At 36.8% G+C, this 13,686-nt stretch overlaps 4 protein-coding genes and 1 long non-coding RNA gene across 7 annotated transcripts in view; 3 read left to right on the plus strand and 2 right to left on the minus strand.

The window, feature by feature from the left end:
* The window catches only part of LOC107619094 (mitochondrial intermembrane space import and assembly protein 40 homolog), an 8,738-nt gene extending 2,155 nt beyond the window's left edge, over positions 1-6,583 (plus strand). For both annotated transcript variants that reach the window (XR_002353373.1, XM_021110560.1), the window contains exon 5: positions 6,227-6,583. The gene's annotated coding sequence lies outside the window, so the exon portion shown is untranslated. The remainder of the gene's footprint in view (positions 1-6,226) is intronic.
* LOC107619093 (probable disease resistance protein RF9) lies at positions 86-3,572 on the minus strand. The gene is made up of 2 exons (XM_016321309.2): positions 2,151-3,572; positions 86-2,069 (listed from the first exon to the last, which is right to left on the minus strand). Exon 1 carries the CDS (start codon positions 3,446-3,448, stop codon positions 2,156-2,158), a length of 1,293 nt encoding a protein of 430 aa, XP_016176795.2. The 5' UTR covers positions 3,449-3,572; the 3' UTR covers positions 86-2,069; positions 2,151-2,155.
* Positions 3,553-9,457, minus strand: LOC110266765. The gene is made up of 4 exons (XM_021111771.1): positions 9,352-9,457; positions 6,488-6,588; positions 3,650-5,548; positions 3,553-3,579 (listed from the first exon to the last, which is right to left on the minus strand). Exons 1-4 carry the CDS (start codon positions 9,455-9,457, stop codon positions 3,553-3,555), a joined length of 2,133 nt encoding a protein of 710 aa, XP_020967430.1.
* LOC110266766 lies at positions 9,178-10,130 on the plus strand. Its single transcript, XM_021111772.1, has 3 exons — positions 9,178-9,588; positions 9,780-9,874; positions 9,945-10,130. The coding sequence occupies exons 1-3, from the start codon at positions 9,456-9,458 to the stop codon at positions 10,128-10,130; spliced, it is 414 nt and encodes a 137-aa protein (XP_020967431.1). The 5' UTR covers positions 9,178-9,455.
* Positions 10,199-12,825, plus strand: LOC110267201. Of its 2 annotated transcripts, none has more exons than XR_002354561.1 (3): positions 10,199-11,501; positions 11,741-11,992; positions 12,316-12,825. It is a non-coding gene; the product is annotated as an uncharacterized LOC110267201 (long non-coding RNA). The 2 variants fall into 2 exon arrangements; XR_002354560.1 differs by having other exon boundaries at positions 11,806-11,992.

Here is a 13,686-nt window from a genome sequence, read left to right on the forward strand (position 1 = left end):
TTTCCCCAAAAAAAAAAAAAAGAAAAAAGAAAATTCCCTCTCCAGTTTGATTCATGTTATCATTTAATTATGAAACAGGAGTTAAAAAATGCTGCCTAATTAAGTGATGGGAAAAGGGAAAGAAAGAATCAAAATATATGCAGATTGATAGCATAGGTGACATAATGATGCAACAATGATTAGAGTTGCCTATGAAATACTATAGATGCTTATAGATTGTGATCCCTAAATTGGAAAAGGTGGTTGGAAGCTTAAATGTTAAACTACATAAAATCAATCATCTTTGTCTCCTTTCCTCCGGATTCTATCTTATCCTTTCTTACACTCCTCCTGTTTTGTCAGTCACATATTTTCTGGTCAATAACTACTGATGAGACCAAAGGAGATTCAGATTCATTTTAACGGTTCAAATCTATATATATGTTACCAGAAGACATGAAAACCCTTATAATTCATATAGTCAGTTCCATCTGATGGGATATGGCTTTGTTGTTGTCATATCCTTTTAACAAGTGGCCAACAGAAAAGAGAAGAATTTGTGGCTGCCCTTGAAGAACCCTACAAGGTTGCCACATCAACTTCTCTGTTGTCATGCCATCTTTGTTGTAGCTGTTTTCCTTATTGACTGTGTCACACCACTCCTCCATCCTTGTTGTAGCAATCTTTGTCATCTTTAAAGTGCCGGAAAGTGAAGGAAGAAGAAAGGCTGAATGTGCCTAGTAGTGTGTAATTAGTCATCTCCCCTCCATCTCTTGGTTTTGGGTTGTTACTGTTGAGGCTTGCCAAAAGATGAAGGTTGTTTCTGGGTACAGTGTGCAGTTATTGTGTTAATGAGAAACTGGAATAAGGAGGTATTTTGATGATTCTCTCTGGGTGTGTTTGGAAAAAAATATTTAGAATTGAATTGAATGTTAATTAAATATTGTGTTTGGGATAAATGACATAAATTGAGAATACAAATCAAGTTTATGTTTGGATAATAAATTACTTAGAACTGAATTGATTTTAAGAGTACGATTTTACATTTTTATCATTTACTTTTCAATTATTTACATAATCCTCCGCCGCTGTTGATGTGACACTGGCCGCTTGAGGTTGGCCGACAGTCGGCCAGGGTTGGATGGTGGTCAGTGGTATCAGTTGGGGCTTGGTCGACAGTCGGTTGGCAGTTGGCCTTGACTGTCTACTGGCCAGGGTATATGTGTAATAATAATAAATGTAAAATTAGTCAAAATGGAAGTACCTTATACTTTAACTAAGAGGTCCAGAATAAGTCTTGGAAATAGGAAAATATAGTTATTTATGGATTATATATGTTGAAGTATGTTTTCAAAGAAGAAAAGGTCGTGCACCAAACTTCTTCCATTTCCCATTATATACCTTTTCAAATAGTAAATAATTTATTTGAATCATCTTAAAAGTTACATTCTTTCGTATGTTCAATACATAAATACATTGATACATTGGCTTCCTATCCCGGTGGAGTTGATAGAAATTACTTTATCTCCTTGAAAGAACAGCAAGGTTTATCTAGGTAAAATAGAGAATTTGGTTTTGGTAACTTTTGCTTCATTCCCTACCCTTACCTTCTCTTCCGTTCACATTTTAAACATTCAAAAAATTTATCATTAAGATATAAGTTGCTGATATTATCATTAGTATTTTTTAATAACTCGTGGATAACAATGCAATCCATGATATTTCTAAATCCTCTAGTAATTTCATCAATAAGATAATACAAACTTGTAAACGAAGAAATTGCCTTAACTCTTCCAACATAGCAATGCAACTATGCAATAATATAGATATTATTCCATGACCTTTTAGTCATGTAGATCAACATCTCAAAAATAACAACCAAATTAAACAGAAATAATGGTGCAGCAGTTTGAGAAGTACATTGAAAGCCTTAATGACTGAAGAAACCTCCACTTATTCTTAAAGCTAACAAAGCCTGGGAAGGAGGTGAAACATGGAGAACTGAAAATACTGATTCACCAAAACAGTAGTCTCTTCTTGCCTGCTTTTTGGACAGATACAAATCCGAATAATGAAGAGCAAGAGGAAGCCTGTGACAAGTTAGAGTGAGAAGTTAGGTATTATTATGAACAGATTCAGAGAGAAGAGTGGGTGGGGAGTCGGAAACGTACCTGTTTTACTTGAAGGGTGAGATACGAACGTCTGGTGATAATATCTTCTTCTTATAACTACTCAAAATTTCTCTCATGAATGCGTTTGACATTTTATGTAACTTGATCAATTGAATATTCCCCAAGTACTTCAATCCTTTGGGAACTGCTAATTTTTCACATGACCGTGCTTCAAATTCCCTGAGGCTAGGCATTGCTCCTTCTTTCACATTCCATTCCTCCAGATTCCTTAAATTCCAAAATCTTAGCACTAGAAGTTTTGGAAAGCTACCTGGGTTACAAAGCATGCTTTTTCCATGATAAGAGTCAGCATAGAAACACAAAGACTCAAGCTTCTCCAGGCTCTGCAATAGTTGCATAGGATCCTGACCATCTTGCAGCTTTGAAGCTGACAATGTGAGATTAATAAGATTTTGTGGGAGGTGATTCATGCGAAGCCCATTTTCTAATTTCCCATACAATTGCAGGGATGCGAGCTTCTCCAGCTTTGATATATCTCTCAATATTAGCTTTTCAGGTTCACCCATTTCATTTACTGATCTAAGTCTGAGCGACTCAAGCTGGTTCAGCTGCACAATCTTCTTGGCTAGTGTATCTTGTTTTTCTGCTTTTAACTGGAAGGCCAATTTCAATTTCCCAAGATTCTTCAGCCTTTGAAAGTCAAAAAGAAGAGGGCACCTCCCATATATGAACACACCCCATAATCTGTAAAGATTATGCTGAAAGTTTCCACTTGGCCTACCCTCAAGTCTACTGCGATAGTCTTGGTTCAGATATAAGTTCTTCAATTTCTTCAATTTCCAGATGAAGCTGGGGAATACACGGATGCATGTATGCTTTACATCAAGTGTTTCCAGGTTCTCTAGTTTGCGTATGAATGTTGGGAACTCCTCCAAGTAAGTCCATCTTAATCCAAGATACTTGAGATGAATCAACATACCTAGAGTATCTGGCAACTGTGGTCTGAATATGCGTTCTAGATCAAGAACACTGATTTCCATGAATTGCTCATTTGCGATGCCTGTTGAGAGGATCCTCCCTATGTGTTCTCCTGGCTTACATCCCTCACGTTTGTCAAAGAAGAAAACAGATAGGGGAATTTTTTTCTTGCTGAATACATTTGCTGCATTTGCATCAAGACCACGATCATCAAAGCGGTAGGCAAATCGCCGCTCTACATGTGTACCTGAGTACTGGCTATGGCTTGTTTTGTCAGCCAAAATGATCTCTCTGAGCATACTTGGCAAGCGATATGTATTAATATTCCCATTAGACTTCAGTGCCACTGCTTGAATCATGTTGCATTTGTTCAAGTTTTCTAAATATGTTTCTGCTGTGGCTTCTAATGTTTCTTGGTTGTCATCCCTTTGTTTCACCAATCCTTCTGCTATCCATAGATTGACTAATCTCCTGACCGGGATTTCAAAGTCTGCAGGGAAGAGTGTCATGTAGTAGAGACAGTCGCTCAAAGTTTCATTCAGTTCTTGATTGGTATTCACCCAAGCTTGTAGCCATCGAATATTCTGATGGCCATGATTGATTTGACGAAGCAGTGGCCGCAAGTTATCTTCTGTAATGCTGCCTTTCACTGACAATAGAAACCCAATAGAAACAATAAGCAGTGGTAAGCCCCCGCATCTGCCCACCACTTTCTTGGCAAGCTTTTCCTCTTGAGAATTTTCTTTGGGCTTTACAGTCATGGTCACCTTCTGAAACAGTGCCCAACTTTCGTCTTTTGTCATTAATCTAATTTGGTGAGGGCCGCCACATGTGTCAGCATACGAAGCTATGTTGTTTGAGGGTGTTGTAAGCAATATTCTGCTTCCATTTGTCATTCCAGTCTCTGATATCAGTTCCTTTTTATATTGATCAAAATCATCCTTTTTTGTGATGTTATCCAGGACAATAAGGCCTCGCTTCCCTTTCAAGTGATCACGTACCTCTGTGATGGACAATGCCTGGTGGTCTATGGTTCCATCCTGTTTCATCAGCAGAACTTTTACTTTGGAAGCAGCTCCATCGGCCACCCAGACACGGATGGGGAAGTGGTTTATAACATCTTTATTGTAAAAGATTTCCTTTGCCAGAGTTGTCTTCCCCACCCCCTTCATCCCCACAATGGAAAGTGTCAAAAGATTACCACTGCTGGTGGTCAGCTTGGAGACCAATTCTCTTGCAACATTTTTCGTAGCAGGAATTGAGGGTGAGTTCTGCCTCTTGGTATAACAATTTTTTACTATTTTCTGAAGCAGATCCGTTGCCTTTAATATTTGCTGAAGCTCCGGATTGTTCATTTTCTCTTTTAGGAAATTGGACACTGAATGGTCCACCTCCTGACTAATTGACTTTAAGTGCTCCAAACATGCTTTTCTTACAGCTGTTTCTTCCCTCCTTCCCCGAAGCTCCTTATTCATTTCTTCTAATTGATGATACAGCGAGTTCATTGGCTCTTGCTTTGAGCCACTTTCATCTAGCTTGATACGGATGCTATTCACAGTTGACGTGATTTCATCATCATCTGCATTCTGAAATGGTAATTCAGACTCCATTGCATCGCTATCACTGAAATCAAATTTCCATTTGCTCTTTGTATCAAGGAGGTTATGGAATTCATCGACAATGCGTTCCATGTCCTCTTCGAATAGAGTTGTTACAATGGGGATGCCATTGAAGTATTTCTTAAACATTCTCCCTACTATGGGGATGCCATTGGAGTATTTCTTTAATAGGGTTGTTGCTTTGCTTATGCTGCCAAAATGTGATACCCACCATGAGTAGGTGCTGATGAGGACTTCAGCTTCTGCAATTAGCATTTTAGCTTGTCCTTTCCAGAGATTTTCTGTGTTAGTTTCCAACTGCAGCTGACTTAATTCATTTGTGAAAGCATGCAGTGGAAGCAGCAGATGTACAGACCGTCTCTTTTCCATGCCTGAAAATAGATCATTGCTCTTTCTCATCAATTCATCAAGGCTAGTAGAAGGCTTCCGTTGCTTTTGATCTTCTTTGTCGTCTTCAGTTTTGACTGTCTTTTGGCTCTCCTCAGCTGCATATTGATCCAGCAAACTTCTATTCCTCAACCGTGACTTCTGCATGGAGTCATAGATGTCCTTGGCATCTTTATCCTTATTTTCAAGATGACCTTCCACCAATGTTTTAACTCTATCTATTTGATGAAGAACATCTCTGATGGGTATCAATCTAAGGATAGCCGAAAAACAACCAGGAATCCATGTTTGGCTCTGTTTTTCGTAGTTTTTGATACAGGCATCTGCATCACTGACCAGTGTCTTTGTTGAATTTACCCAAAGACTTTCTTCCTTGCTTAGCCACAGATTAATGTCAGATAGATCTTCTGAACCCCAGAATTCACGGCCTCGCGATCTTAACTTGTCTGCTTCCTTAGTAAGTTGATAATGGTCATCTCTCAGAGCTTTCAGGAATGGCAATTTGTTCTTTTATCCATTTGACCTTTCCTTTGTAGTAGATGAGCCAACAATCATACCACAAAGAAATACCAAACCAACCAATTATCAACAACCAGAGAATCCACTTTGCATAGAAACTGGTGTTGTCTTCCTCCGGCTGAATGCAATCAGAAGTCTTTGAATGATTGAGCATCTTCAGTAAGTGTTTCTTCCGAAGACAAGCAGAATGGCTGCTTGTCACTTCTGTTGATGGCTTGTGCCTCCCGTGTTTTGTGAGACAGCTTTCTGCCTCCAGATGCTTATTTGGAAATGGTTGATTTTTCTGTGGTGTTTTTGCAAAATTTTTCAAGGTGTCAAGTTAGCAGATAGCATAGCATAGTATGTAGACAAAAGTGTGGGAGTTAGTAGTATGCGTGCATCTCTTGTTTCTTTTCTGGTCTTTTTAATTTTTAAATATAGATTATTAATGTCTGTTCGTGGAAACAGCCACGGATCTAATTATCAGGTTAGGCTGCGTACATTATACCCTTTGGATGCAGGCTTTCTTTGGATCTTGCGTTAACGCGGAATGCTTCTGCACCGAGCTGCCCTTTTAGATTATTAATGTCTGTTGGATCTCCTAATCTGAATAGTGGAATTTTTCTATTTCAGGTCATGCAATTATTTCAGCCTTTGTTTATGGATCATTTCGTCTTTGTTTATGATAGCTATGAAAGTAACAGAGTCAACAGAGAACTATGGGATCCATGCACATCTAACAATAATCCACGCATTTTGTTATCTAGTGATATTTTTATAATCTTGAGATAGATGCCAAGATTCAAGCTCTTTTTTTTTTTCCCTTTTCTTGTTCTTTATCTTTTTTATTTTATTTTCCATGCATGCACTAGGTTAGATAAATATTTCTCTCACCGTGGCGGTGCTTAAGGTGTCTGGACTAAGTGTTGAGCAGGAATTAGAATTCCAGCTAAAGAACAACTTATTAAATGTTTCACAAATCACAAATGAGAATGCTGCATTGGATATAGAAAAATAGATAGATGGAATTAACAAGTGTACACCATTTAAAAAAAAAATCATATAATCTTGCTTTAAGTAGCTCTAGCATAGAGATATGATACTTGAGCATCCAAAAGTTGTGTGCCTATGGACACCTAACCCAATCGAATGACACAATAAGAGCTTGGGTGTTAGAGTACCTAGAAAAGTAGACAAGATGAATAATGCCTCAACAATTAATTTATAGATAGAAAGATCAGAAGGCCTGGAGGTGAAACAATTCACATAGAAGGTGAATACTTCCATGCATATGGATATCATATATAAAGAAAACATTTAAAATTTTGATTCATGGCTGTTGAAGCCTTGAAGGCTTAGTTATCATATTCTCAGGGTCAGGGAGCACGCGAATGTAGTGTTTGTTTTGAGATACTGAGACAGAGACTAAAAGACTGAGACTCAGTATCATGTTTGTTGGCTCAGAGACTAATACTAAAATTTCTGTCTCTGTCTCTAAAATTTCAGTATTTCAGTACCTCCAAAAAGTAGAGACACAAAGGACTGAAATTTTTAAAGATGAACACTGAAACTTTAATAACATTTTATACTTAAAATATCCTCGTTTCAATTAATTAATTTCAATTTTAACCTTTGTGCAAATTAAATTAGAGTTTTATTCTTGTTTCAATTTCTGTCTCCCACTTTGCGCCAAACAAAATACTAAAGTGCCATCTTTTTTTCCTTCACAATAGATGGCTTCCCTTACTTCTCTGGGCATACTAAATGGAATAAGAAAATATCACGGCTACAATTTTCTTCAAGATTGGAAACCTTTTCAAGTATATGATGCTGCTTTACATTGAAGGATCTCCATAGGACTTCGAAGTGATTTAAGATTTGGTCACCTTTATTGTATTCATTTTCTCAGAAATATGGCCCTTAATAGAGAAATGATAATGTCACTCTTATTTTAATTATTTTTTTTTATAAATTTATACAAATATACAATGTAAAAATATTATGAGGAGTAACGTTATAAAAAATGAGAGTGGCTTTTACCGATTCCTTTATTATTACTGTAAATGGAAGTCGTACTTTCTTATAAGCTAATGTGATGAGGAGAGACTGAGTATGCATTTTAACGAGTGTCATAAAATCTTTATTTTGTATTATAGATGTCACCTTGAACATGTTAGCAAAAAGTTATCATGGGTTAGACAGAAAAAAAAAAAGGCATTATGATTTATGAATAATGTATCTGGCTTTACTAGGAGTGTTCGCGGTGCGGTTTGGATCGGTTTTGAGTAAAAAAATCGTTTAATCCGAACACTAATTTTACTTGTAGTGCGATTTGGATTGGATGATTTTTTTTTAAAAAAATCCGATCCGATCTCATCCAATTTCAAGCAGTTTGGATTGGATTGGATTTGCGGTTTTGTAAATTAAAAAAAATTAAAACATATAACAAGTCTCAACATCACATTTTAAATAATCAATAATGACATAACAAGTCTCAACAATATTTTAAGAAGCCAACGATAACATAACAATAAAAATAAAATTATAAGTCAGTTAAAATAAATAAATAAATAAATCATATTTTGAACATAAAATATTTATATTTATTAAATAATAATAATACATGAATAATATAAAAATATATAACAAATTGAACATGTTATAAGTATAATTGTAAATATAATAATAAAATAATAATATTATAGCACATTATACAGTTTGAATTTGATTGGATCGGTTATGAATAGTAGAGACAAAATCCGATCCGATCAAGCGATTTGAAAAAACCGATCCGATCAAGCGATTTGAAAAAAATAGAATCCAATCAAATCTAAATTAGTGTGGTTTTAATCGATTTTCAATTTAGATTGAATTGAATAAACGATTTAATTTTGATCGAATTAAATTTGAACGCCCCTAACCTTTTACCTTAATCTTTTGATTTGCTGGAGATGTCCTCTAAATTATTCAGGGTACATGTGATCAATGTTTGTCCATTATTTGAGATGGTTTCCTTTGATAAGGTTGTTGGGCTATACAGCCAGTAATTAATGAGCTGCACAGAATTTATGTATTTAAAGTAGACTTGGTTTAATAAAATTAAAATAGTAAAATAAAAAATTTAGTTAATATATATTCTAAAAATATATGTTAAGATTATTATTAATAGTTATTAAAAAAAGTTTTATTGTAATAAATTGATAATAAATATATTAAAAATTTAAACTTTGAATGTTCTTCGTAGGAAAAATTCAGTTATAACCTTGAACTTGATAAGTATCTTCATAGTATATAACTATAGGAAACTTTTCAAGTGGTCCAGACCACTTTTTTGGATCTTTGGTGATCCAGGATGCAGTACCCTTGAGATATATCATTAAAAATGTTGAGGGTGTAGATTTATTGGGATTATTATGGTGTAGACTCATAGAAAAAGGGTGCAAGGTGTTTTGAAAACATATTGAAAAGGTGACCAGGAAAACCCACAGGAATTTGTTGTTATGGGGGGCAGCCAGCTGTGGTGTGTTGTTAAATTATGGAGTTGAGCCGCAGCTATTAAGCCAGCGCGGTAGTGGAGAGTGGTAGCATGGAGTTGGTTTTTTTGTGCAGTAAAAGGCATGGGCCTGGTTGTTGATGTTGGATCGGGTCAGGTATAAAAACCATGTCCCACCCCCATTTGATTTCCTAAATATCAGTAGTCGTAACCTAGCGCAGCCATGGTAGAAGAAACTAGAAACCCCGCTCTCTAAACGCGATACCCAACCCGACGTAGTCATCCCAGTCCCTCGCAAACCGTCGTAGTCGCGCGGAAGCAGCAGCCCACAGCCACTCCCAGTCCCAGGAACCGACGGCCCCTAATCCCATGGGAGTCCCGTTGAAGAACGGCGTCGAAGCAGCGCCGGACAGCGAAGATGAAGCGTTGACCATCCCCTCCCAACAGTGGCATACCGGCGAACCGAACCCGTTCGACTCCAGATATGGAGGCTCCAAGTTAGGTATTAATTTGGACGATTTCTTTTGTTTGGTGTGTAATCCAGTGTAGCTTTCTTTGAATTTCCTGGTAATTGTTACTGTTATCATGGTTTTTGAATTTTTGAACTTCTCTGAATTTGTCATTTTATTTTGTTTCAAATAGCCGATTGATTGTCATTAACAGTGTTTGTAATTGAAACTTAATACCTGGCAGATCTAGTAGTTCCAGCTGCATGCATGATACGGATAGAAATGGGTTGCCGTTGTTGTTTGCTACGTAAGTTGTGGGGCCCATCTTCTCCCATTCAGGTGTGTGATCTTTATCTTTGTTGATGTCAAACTTCCTCTAAATTTGGTTAATCTGAAATCTGTTTGATAGAGGTTGAGAGAGATGCCTTCCGACGGATCTGGAAGTCGGTTGTATTTGGTGGATGAAATCCCGAGTGTTTATGTCAGCGATTACCGATCGAGTGTGCAGTGTGGTGGGACAAGTGTAGGAAGCACACCCAGACGTTGGAAAAACTGTAAGTATAACCACCTGTATTCGGAGATCCTGAAGTTCTAATTTTGGTTATGAATGAGCTTATTTGTTTTTTGAATTTATTTTATATAAATTTTTGGTTATAGAATACTGCCGTAATGTATGGGATGAGAGATGTGGATGCAAAACCAATATTGTTCTGCCATAGGGCATTCAGTTCGTGTGTATCAATTGGCGAGGTGAGTGACGTTGAAGTTTGTCCTTGTGTCATTTATATTTTTGAATCAGTTGATGACTGCCTTACAAATATTAAATAATTAATTAAGAAGGGGATTAGTGCTGGTAAATAAATTTAGAAATAGTTGTTTGGTGCCCGAAAAGGGTGTATAAGTTGATGATTTGGTTTGTTTCATGTTGCATCAGAAGTTGCTGGCTTGTTGGTTATGTTTTATTGTGCCAGTTAGAGATCAAAGAATTATTGTAATGTAATTTGAAAACTTGAATATTGTTGGACCTACCAGCTGGGGATGGAATAGAAGTAAAATGGAGGTAGAGAGAAGATTTTAGCGTTTGTTTGAATGAAGGTCGTTACGGAGTTGTATACTTATCGGAGTTAAAGCAAGATTATTTCGTTGTTTTTGAGAACAACGGGGAATTTAAATTCAAATTCCTGGTGATTCATTTGAGTGACTCCGATATTGATTATTCAAGTTTGATAAGTTTACATGAAGATGACCGCTGTGTGGGAAATAATTTTCCGATTCATATGATGGTGATCACTATGAAAACCTCTGAAACTTGAGTAATCAATTTCGGAGGCAGCCAAACGAATCGCCGCGGATTTAAATTTGGATTCTCCTTTGTACTTAAATGCCACGAGAAACTCTTGCTTTAGTTCCGATCACTCTACAACTTTGTCTCAGCGTTCTTTCAGTCAAACACTGTCATTTTTTTTCTTGCTCCATTTTACTTCTATTTTTTCCCGGTTGGTAGCTCCAACAATATTTGTTTCCGCAGGCTACTCGAAAATTTCTGTTTTAAGAAATTCGATGGTACCTCGTGATGTTGCCAACATGGTCTTCTAATGATTGTTGTTAGCACGAAAATCCAATAGGAATGCACGAAATTGAAACTGATATGATGTATAATCTCTTTTGCCGTCGAAAAATTACGCAATAGAAATAATATATACAGTGAAATTTTTTTTGATGTGCATGTAATTCTCGCTGACTTCCCGAGGACGAGGCCCACAACGGGGGATTAGAAAATGTTGCGTGCGCGCATTGGAAAATACGGGGAAGAATGCAAAGTTTATGCCGACATGTACCGTCGTCTTTGGCTATAAATCCTGTTTTCGTCAGGAGGGAAGGCAAGAGCGAAGCAATTTAAAGTGAGCAGATGTCAGAAACGGGATTTACATTCTGCGCAACATGAAAAGGATATTTTGTTGGAGAGGTACATATATGTTGTTGCCATGTTGTTTCAGTATTTGTACCTTATAAATTTCATTCACGTGACATGCCGAACAGGTGACTGTGTTTGTTGACCTCGCTGGGGCCATGAGGCTGTATATATTCATCCTTTTTTCTCTGTTGGAAATAAACTTACTGAATATAACGTTAATTCATTTTTGTTTAGATTGTGTATCTTCTTGTGGCCCATTTTTTTGTTCAGTTTTGCTAGTTTTATTGCAGTGAAAGCTTTATTAGCATCAGACTAATGTTGCATCTTACTGCATTGCTTTGCCTTGGTTCTTCAGTTTTAGTGACAAGCATAGGTTCGGTTGCTTCTGTTCTTTTACATTGTTTGAAGGTTCAAGTCTGGTTCTTTCTGTTTTGCTTTGTAAAACAAACCACGGGTTTTGTGTTTCGTTTAGTGGAAGGCAAAGACACGGTTTGCTGTGTTGGCTGGAACCCATGTTTGTCTTCTATGCTTATCCGGTTCAGGTATGCTTATGTTCTGTTCTTGTTTTTTTTTGTTGTTTTTTCCATCGTTATGCCAATGTTTCTTCCTCCCTTTTTTTGAAAATTTATATATTTTTATGAATCGTTTAAAGAACCTCCTTTGACTTTGTATTGTCCCTTTCAAAACTATACTTATTATTTGATGAAGAAAATACAGAAGCCGATGAACCACTTTAGCTGTTTTGGACTTGGTTTTCGCCAACTAAATCTTCTGTATTGTCGTTTTCCGTTGATATTTTTTTAGATTTCCAAACATGCCTTAAATTTTCAACCCTTTTAACTCAAATGTGTCACTTTCATGACAGGGGGTTGGTGAAAGATCTGCTCCAATTCATTACAGAATGGTGAAACTATACAAGAAATGTCTAGTTCCTATTCATGTTACAACCGGGTTGTACGGAATTTGTTTGTATTTAGACATCGCTTCAATGAAGGAACACAGTCTCAATCGGATCCATGACTGTCAATAATCTAACCATCATGGAGGTGTTTTAACTTGGAAAGTTCATGACATGCCATTCCTTTTCCTCCCGTCCATTTCATCAACTCTCGTTTTCTACTTCCCAGTCGGGCTGAAAGATGAATTACACCTCTACTTTGTGCTATACATTTTCACGCAGCTTTTAGCAAGTGAAGCAGTTGTGTTTGTCATGGAAGTTTTTTACATTTTTCCGCCATTCATGTTTTTATTCCGCTAATAATCTCTGCGTATTAGTTGTAGGTGTCATAGAGTGGGTAAAGAATGTAGTCGTCTTTTTCCCTTACTTGCATCGTTGCATTGCACTACGAAATAATGTTTTATGCAGTTTGCCTTTCCTATGGCAGTTTTCAGTTTATAAAATTTTTTGTAGCTGTGCGTGATTCTTCAAATTATTATCATTAATTAAGTGTGTGTCATTCTCAATCCCCAATTGCACCAGATCGTATGATTCTTGTGGTTTTTTGTCGTTAGTTACATTGGGTAAGTTATTTTGTTTTCAGTATAACAAATTTGTCTTTTTAACAAAACGCGTATGACGTAGTCGCTTTTCATAATTAGAAGCAATCTTTCATTGTTCAGTAACGACGTTTTGTCTTTTTATATTTTAAAAAATAGAAGTTTTATGAAGTAACGTTACGTTCTATCATACTAGGAATGTAAAAAATCAGAATGAACAAAAAATCATCGCTTTTCAAGTTAAATTTGTCGATTTGTATAAATCTTAGCCTGCATATACCGGCAAATGTTCAGATGTCCTGAACAGAGGAGGAGGGTAAATGGATTAAGGGATTAAGTTGCTAAAATCACGTATGAAAAACTAGACTTCGCTGAGTTAATAACAGTTCACGTCGAATAATAAGCTGATGTTCTGCGTGAAGTGAGCATTAGACTAATTAATACAATAGAATATACGATAAAAAGTAAACAAGGCAAGACATTGGAAAGTAAGACTGCTACAAACCAGGTAACACATGCTTGTAGGTGCTGTTATATGTAAGGTTAAGAGGAGCCTACCAACCTAACCAGAGTTAAGAATAGGACGAGGATGGTTACGAAGATAAACAGGATAAAGTGGTAGGGATTTTGTTGGCGGCGGCTCTGGTTGGATCGGTTGCTTTGACGGACAGTTGAGTGGTTGTCCCCTCCTTCAATTTGACATTGCTCCTGTATACCTTGGTCGAAAGGTAGTAGTTGC

The sequence above is a fragment of the Arachis ipaensis genome, chromosome B09, assembly GCF_000816755.2.
Source record: "Arachis ipaensis cultivar K30076 chromosome B09, Araip1.1, whole genome shotgun sequence".
NCBI classification, from domain to species: domain Eukaryota; kingdom Viridiplantae; phylum Streptophyta; class Magnoliopsida; order Fabales; family Fabaceae; genus Arachis; species Arachis ipaensis.